At 35.3% G+C, this 8,080-nt stretch overlaps 1 protein-coding gene across 2 annotated transcripts; it reads right to left on the bottom strand.

Annotated features, from left to right (window-relative positions):
* Positions 1-1,625: 1,625 nt before the first annotated feature.
* On the bottom strand, positions 1,626-5,736 carry LOC137710560 (putative serine/threonine-protein kinase PBL21). 2 transcript variants are annotated; one of them, XM_068449624.2, is made up of 7 exons: positions 5,116-5,736; positions 4,958-4,996; positions 4,608-4,765; positions 4,149-4,338; positions 3,366-3,757; positions 2,854-3,203; positions 1,626-1,853 (listed from the first exon to the last, which is right to left on the bottom strand). In XM_068449624.2, exons 1-6 carry the CDS (start codon positions 5,192-5,194, stop codon positions 2,895-2,897), a joined length of 1,167 nt encoding a protein of 388 aa, XP_068305725.1. In that variant the 5' UTR covers positions 5,195-5,736; the 3' UTR covers positions 1,626-1,853; positions 2,854-2,894. The 2 variants fall into 2 exon arrangements, with proteins under 2 accessions (XP_068305725.1, XP_068305726.1); XM_068449625.2 differs by having other exon boundaries at positions 4,958-4,993; positions 5,116-5,561.
* Between the last annotated feature and the right edge of the window lie 2,344 nt (positions 5,737-8,080).

Below are 8,080 nucleotides of genomic sequence, written 5' to 3'. Positions count from 1 at the left end.
TAAAGTTTTCGATGATTCTTTGTGGGAAAAGTTGTAACATGTTTGTCGGTCCACGTACAATTATCCATGCAAAACGTATTGCCCCACGTTAGTGGACAACCACCTTAATTCATCTGTTTTAACTTTCATACCTTTTATATTGCACATTATTTTGTACTCTGGGACCCTGGTATAGAAAAGAAAAAAGAAAAAAAGAAAAAAACAAGTCTAGCTTCAATTAATTGATTAGAGTAATATGTTTGCCGCTTTAACTCACTGAGTTCGAATTTTTACTTTCTAAATTATAGTAATTTAGAATATCTAAAAGCAACCTATAAAGTACAATGGTTTTGTCCCACGGTTTTCAGATTAAGTCTTCTACACCTATTTCTTGTGTGTGGCATCTCTGTAGCCTCTATCATTAATTGACACGCATTAAATTTATAACAACAAAGTTAAGGTGAGTTAAATTTATTAACACATACCTATTAATAATGAAGACCACATAAAAAATGAGCACAAAAGATTTAAACTCCATGGTTTGAATTATATTACAAAAGACAAGACAAGAGATTGGGACACCATGGTTTAGGGTTTATCAACAAATCAAACCCTAATCATTCTTTGTTTGATATGAAAAGCAACATGGTATTCTAGTATTGTCACCCTAATCATTCTTTGTTTGAAATGTGGAATCTATGTTCATCTTGGAAACGTAAATTTGGCAATTAGTATGTCCTCTGTTTTAGTTTATATATTTATAGGGTTTATCAACACATCAACATCATTTGTTACAATACTTTAATATGCCTCAACAAAATTGTGGTCCTTTGGTTGATTAAAAGCTTCAGGCAGTTGAAGCTTTAACCGTATCCAGTAAATTGAGATTCTAATCAAGATATTGTATCGTAGAGGGATTAAAATTTATGTTTAAGTTTTTTCCATGCCTTGTTATGTAACAGATTTCAATTTTTCTTTGTGTATGCCAAGTAATAACCATAAATAATGTTTCGGGCAAGTTCTTGCTAGTAGCTAAGTGCTTTTAAATAATGTTTGAATACAAAAAATTGATACTATATCAATGTATAAGAGCTTTAAACGTAAATGAAATTTGCAAAGTATCAAATTATAAAAGGAATTTGAAAAATGTAGGCTACAGAGCTTTAAAGTCTTTTATGTTGTGAGTTGTAGCCTTTCTGCTGACTTTTATAAAACAAGTCTTTCTTCCATCTCAAGTCTTTTTCTCTCGAGTTAATCCCTTACGTTCCCAATTGCTGTAGTGACTGCTGTTAGTGGACATGAATTTACATCACAACTTGAGTTTTTATCCTCCCAAAACTACCAAAATGTCATCAGAAGACACTTTTCTTCTGTAAAAACCTATTGAGTTAACTTTATTCAGTTTGAAAGAGGGTTTTGTCACGCACAATGCCATGTATAAAGTATTTATAAAATCTTCGAGCTTGTGCACTGTTCATTCCATTCACAATAAAGGAAAAGGATCCTCACCTGATCCCTTTCCTGGGGATCATAAGAATCCCGTGATAGTAACTGTTTATCGTACATCGTGCGATCAGAAATTATTTTAAAATTTAAAATTAAATATAAATAATACATCATGCGAATACGATGCTCCTTTGATTCAGTTATATTCCAATCCTATTTTCACTTTTATTAAAAGAATCCACACCAGTAGATCAAAAATACAAAGAACCTGAATCTTTTTAATTTATCAAAAAGCTACACGTCCAAACCCAAACATATATATACATATTTGTGCACATTTATATACCAATTGTTCATGTGTGTATATTACATTTGGTATTCCGGGGTTTCCTTTGGGATTATCTTCGGTGTTCAACGAGGGTAGGCACCTGCAAGAACAAAGTGGGAAAATGTTCCAACAATGAGCATGCAGAACTCATTAACAATGACAGACAGATCAGTGCTTAGCATTTACAGAACTACAACGGGCAAGAAAAGAACAAAAAGGGAAGATGAAAAGACGATGAACTGTCACGATAAATGTTTCTGGTACATTGAATCACAGAACAGCATGAATCATGAACATCAAACTTGCACTTCAGAAATTTAAAAGCACAATTCGCTAGACAACAGTAAATTAATGCAATTAAATGACCAGGGGAATATGAAATTTACAGCTTCATTCATTAGCAAACACTATCGAACAATCTACTTTTGTGTCATTCAAGAATCAAGACTTCAGAAACAATGTTTTAAAAGTGCAGTATACAACTCGTAAAGAAACACATGATGTATGAAGCAAACGATTTCTTTCTACTTTTTATTTTTTTGATACCCAGAAATTCCCAAAGACACTTTGCAAACTCGGATACAAAGCAGGGGACCTTCACGGGATCCTAACACAATCATTGATATGACACTTGTATGCTTTTACTTTTGGCAAAATGGCATAGAACCCAGTGACAGAAAAAGAATTCAAATGAATTCGAGGACTTGAAATATCCTCCGAATGGGGGATCAGACAGGCTACAGTAGCTAACACTAGATAAAGGGTAAACACAAAGTAGGATACCCATTTATGCTACTCGCTAGCCTATGCTATTCGTTTTTAGCAACTTAAGTTGATAAATCAAGTAAATCATCAACCACAATGTGGAAAACAAAGATGAACTTGAGGAGTACATTTTGCATTTTGCTTTTAAATGTTTATGCAATCAAAACATATATGAATTTCATGGTTTAGAAAAATTTATGCAATCAATGCAAGAAGCCTTCCTAGCGACAACACATATGATTTCTCAAACAGCATAATAAAATATTGTTTCACAATTATTGGAAACCATGACCATATGATCGAAATTCCTTCCAAAAAGTGATTTTGTGCCTTACATCAATCAAGCCGTTTTTGAGCAAGTTGATCCGAAGAACTTCTAAGTAGAAGTTGAACTCATTCTGCAATAAGAATCCTGAGAGACAATATCCCTGTTCTGCTGTGAAGGTGATGCCGATAAGGGACCATGGACCCCAGCTTTATGAGGTTCAGGTTTGTGGCTCTGGGACGCCAAGTACTCAAGTGCTACAACAATATCAGTAACAAGAGGACGGAAAGTTGGTTGCTCTTGAAGACACATGGCAGTAATGGCAATTGCATGATGTAAACAACGAACTGGGAAACGTCCTTGCAACAGAGGATCAACTAATTGGACAAACTTCCTCCGATCCTTCAAAAATGGGCGAGACTGCGTTTACAAAAACAAAGGTGTTCAATAGGTTAGAAAAAAATAACAATAGGAAATTATTTGTGATACAAGCTAGCAGTAGTTCCACAAAGGTAAGTGAGACTGAAAATCTGATAGTCCAAAATTTGAATGAAAACTGAGAAATAGAAAGAGTTAACTCACCCAAGATACTAGGTTCTGTTCTCCTGGCCTCTTAGAGCAGTCAATTGCCTTCTTCCCAGTAATCAGCTCCAACATAACCACACCAAGGCTATAAATATCAGATTTCAGAGTCAACTTGCCACTCATGGCATATTCTGGTGCACAGTACCCGTATGTTCCCATCACTCTTGTTGAGACATGAGTTTTGTCACCCACAGGTGCAAGTTTAGCAAGCCCAAAATCTGAAAGCTTTGGATTGAATTCATCATCCAGCAGTATATTTGCTGATTTCAAGTCACGGTAGATAACTGGTGGGTTAGCTTTGCAGTGGAGGTATTCAAGGCCCCGTGCTGCACCAACAGCTATCTTAATTCGAGTGTCCCAACTCAGTGGCTCTTGACCAGGGCTAAGATCTGAAACATAAAATGCCACATTTGTTAGGTCAAATACAATGGAGTACAATAATAAAGAAGAGAGGCTGCTAAAGAAAGATTATATGTCTTGTTTAGATGTTATCCATTCTTTCCTTAAGCCATCCTCAATAGCAGGACAACTGTAACTGAAATAACCAACATACCAAAAATACAATTATAGCGACAGAAATGAATGATCGGAAATTCAGCCTTCTAAACTATTCCTGCCAACGAATATTTTTGGTGTACAACACCCATATTTCACCCAATGTGATAAATATAAAGTATCAAGCTATCATTTAACACGAGGGATAATACAATAGGAAAATGAATGAATTAGAGGCTGTAAAATGGATGAGAATGTACTGTACTTAAGTATCAAGATGCATACCAAAAAGATGATCTTCCAAGCTACCCCTTGGCATGTACTCATAGACTAAGAGTCTCTGATCTCCGTCAGTACAGTAGCCAATCAAGGTGACCAGATTTGTATGGTGTAGCAGGCTTAACATGAGAACCTCGACGATGAATTCTTGGAACCCTTGAACACCGTCATGATTAAGTTGTTTAATTGCGACAACCTGCTCATATAAATGAAAAGCCGCAACACATAAACATCAAAAACAACCTAGTCTATAAAATGATATTTGGACTACATCCAATGGATCAAGTTTTCGTCCATCTAAAGAAGGGTTTATGGAAAGATATTAATTCTGATTTGAACGAGCAATTCCAGTTTCATTAACATCCAGAAACATATATTGGCGGACATGACCCTAATTAAAATTTCCATACAAAGATTAACGGAATAACGGTAATATGAACGTTGGAAAAGCCGGGCAACATTTACCTGGCCTGCATCAAGCCGGCCTTTGTAAACCCTTCCAAAACCTCCTTCCCCAATCAAATTCACTTCCCTGAAGCCTTTGGTGGCTGCTGCAAGTTCGCGAAATGTGAAACTCCGTGCCACATTTTTCTGTCCGTTGCTGCCTTTTCCCCTCCCACACTCTGCACATACATAAACACAATAAAACTCAACTCAATTTCGCTACTACAAAACAAAAACACGAAATTCCAAAATTCCAGATAATGTGTTAAGCAGCTGAATCTCAAAATCCAGAAAAATGGGTGTCACAACAGAACCAAACAAGCAATTAAAATTCCAAACTTTCAGAAATTACGGGTGTTTGAGAATCTTACCGCTGTCATTGGAATTTCCTCTGCCTCTCCCACTACCTGCTGCAATTTGCAATAAAAGACCACTCACATTCAACAAATCGAGCCAAAAAAATCCAATTGGGTAAGTATATACGTATCTATACATATATATAAGTAAAAAGAGTGAAAGGCAGACTGACCGGAGGATCGAGTGCCGTTATCGATTTCGACCTTGCTAACATCTTTCCGGTGAGGACTGAAGCAACTAAAGCAACTCATCCCTTAAGCTTCCATCGATGTAATCAATTAAAATTCATACAAAAAGAAGTAAAAAGAGAAACCCTAACCCTAACCCTAATCTACAAACAGATAAGCTTTGGTTTTGTCCCCTCTCTCTCCTCCGTAGCCGGAGACGGAGAGATTCAGAAGCCGAAATCTTTACGAGGCCCCGACAACAAAAAATTCCCAAATAATTATAATCCCAATTGGATATGATTTCAGATTTAGATGCCACCCATTAATAACACGAACCAAAAAAAACGTAAATAAATTAGCAAAATAAAAAATTATTAAATCAACTTCCCCAATTAAAATTAAATAAACTTACAAGAAATTAAATAAATAAATTGGACAAAACGCGTTCGCTAAATTTGGGCAGTGAGCTAGCGCATTTAGCGGTGGCCTATGAACAACGGGATTTTCAGCTTCCATTTTTTTATTATTTATTATTTATTTTTGTTAAGAAATAAGAAATTAAATTTGTTGTAATAAATATATTTCATGTGGTCCCATGAACGTGAGCTGTGCCATTTATCACTCCGACTTCTCGCAATCTCCCTTCCCGCATTTAAAGGTTCCGGTTGGCTCCTGGGGTGATATCACGTTATTGCCCTTGTTGTTGGGTTGTTTTTACTACTGCTGACACTGACAAAGCGATGGTTTGGGATTCAAGTGACTCACCTTTTTTTGACCAAAAAATAAGTGGGAAACCTTTTTTCCGACCGACACTGGATCCCGATGAGTCTGTTTCATAGGGGAAAAGGCTTCGATACGATGATGTACTGTCGTTCATTCTCCTACCACGTGACCTACTCGTGACATCACGTGAGCTTCATTTCATTTTTCTTTTTTCTTTTTTTTAATTGACAACTATACTTCGTGATAATTATATATTTTGGTTCTGAGAGAGAAAAAATTGATGTTTGTTGTAATATAATACGTGGATAGCTCATATGAATAGTTTATTAGTATTCATCCTAAGAAAAAAATCATATGGGTTATCATTTTATAGGAAGAAAGTTTGTAAATCAAATAGTGTTGTTACAGTAATCTTTTACTTATAAAATGAGAGCATACGGAGGAAGAAAGAAAGGGAGAAAGAAAGGAAGAGAGATGAGAAGAAGAAGAGAAAGAAGAGAGATACATAATAAAATAACAGTGAACTGGGCTAGAGAGAAGAAAGAAAATAGTGAGAGTTATCTTTGTACTCCTATTATTTCACATAAGGAAAGAAAGGACTACTGTTGCCGCAACGATGAAGGTACACTTGCCGAACCTCGTAAATATTGTGTCTTATTTACTTTATGTTCCACTACACACATACCGTTGATTTTACAACATGTCATCAGAACGAGAAACTCTCATGTCGGTGGCAAACACAACGCCATAAATCTGGTGAAGCACTACCTAACTCTCATCTCTGTCGGCTGGAATCTCACAAATATGAAAATCTTTTCACTTCATCTTCATATCTCTGTATGACTAATTTTCTTAAAGTAAATATACATTTGGTTATATAACTACTATCATTATTATTGACAAAATCTGACAGTCATGTAAACAACCTTTGAACTCCAACTTGTGGACCTTGGATTGAGATACTTCCGTCTTGAAAGTTGTTCGTTCGCCCAGTACCTATAACATATCAAAATTTTCAGAAAATTCCAACGGTGCGATTGTCACAGATGTCTGAAACACCAACCCAGTTTCCAATTTCCGCAGAAAACTGGACAACCATCTTATGAGTACCAAAACTCCATTTTTGGTAGCTCAGATCGAAATTGTTTCTTCATGAAAGTTGTTCGTTATACTCTTATCCATATCATACTAAAATTTGAGCCAAATCTAATAGTTTGACCTTCTCATAAGTCACAGACACTACTCTTGACTCCAAAACTTATGGGAACCGTTTTGATTTTTTTGAACTCACTGGAGGAGGAACACCAACTGAGACTTATTGTTACTATTACTCCCTGGGTAACTTAAAGGACTTAAAACTATGAAATGAAAATAAAATAAAAGGGATGAAACAAAAGAAAGTGGCAGACAAAGAAAAAAGGAAAAAAAAAGAGATGGAGACTTAATCATTGTGTTTTCTATTTTTGCATATTTATGTGTATGGTGCTGGTTTAAAGCCCTATCACAAGTTCTATTTATTTACAGTGGGTGGAGTTATTACCCTTTGCTTTAAGCTTTGATATTTATGTGAATGGTACTGAATCAAAGCCATTGTCACAAACTTTATTTACTTAAAAGCAATTTATTTATCATGGCTGGAATTACCGCCTATTGCTTTAATTTATTTAATGTACTACATTTTATGATGAGAGCATAAAAGGACCCGAAGTTCCTTGATCATATTAGAACCTGAAGTTTTTTCATTATCATCATATAAAATGATTGGACCTGAAGTTCCACCATTAAAAAAGATCGGACCCAAAGTTCCTCGATCAAATCAAAACCTGAAGTTTTTGAATCAACTAAGAGAGCAGCAGTTCCTCAATTAAATTAAAATGACGGCCATAAGTGGCTTAGTCCACAAACTATTAAATTAAATAAGGGCCAAAAGTTCCTTGATTCATGTAAATGAGGACCATAAGTTCCTTAATCCATGTATAGATTAAGTATGGGCAAGAATTTCAAAAATATGAACCTAAAGATTCTAATGATGTCAAATTTGAGAATAAATTTTGAGTACATATGAATAATGTTTTGACCTGAAGTTCAAAATATGAATAATGATAAGAACTTGAAGTTCTAACATCTTGTGTAGACATATGCTACATGTGGTATGAGTTAATTATCGCAATTTCTGTCATACCTAAATTTCTTCTTTTTGGGAATAAGGAAATGGTGAACTTAGCAAAACCCAATTTTATGACCATT

Source organism: Pyrus communis, chromosome 6, assembly GCF_041283825.1.
Source record: "Pyrus communis isolate YQ-2024b chromosome 6, ASM4128382v1, whole genome shotgun sequence".
NCBI lineage: Eukaryota > Viridiplantae > Streptophyta > Magnoliopsida > Rosales > Rosaceae > Pyrus > Pyrus communis.
This window is presented reverse-complemented; position numbering and strand designations above follow the sequence as displayed.

Coding starts and splice junctions, on each gene's coding strand:
- LOC137710560 (XM_068449624.2), bottom strand. CDS start 5,194: ATGAGTTGCTTTAGTTGCTTCAGTCCTCACCGGAAAGATGTTAGCAAG. Junction 4,997..5,115: donor TAACGGCACTCGATCCTCCG/GTCAGTCTGCCT, acceptor TGCAAATTGCAG/CAGGTAGTGGGAGAGGCAGA. Junction 4,766..4,957: donor AGGAAATTCCAATGACAGCG/GTAAGATTCTCA, acceptor ATGTATGTGCAG/AGTGTGGGAGGGGAAAAGGC.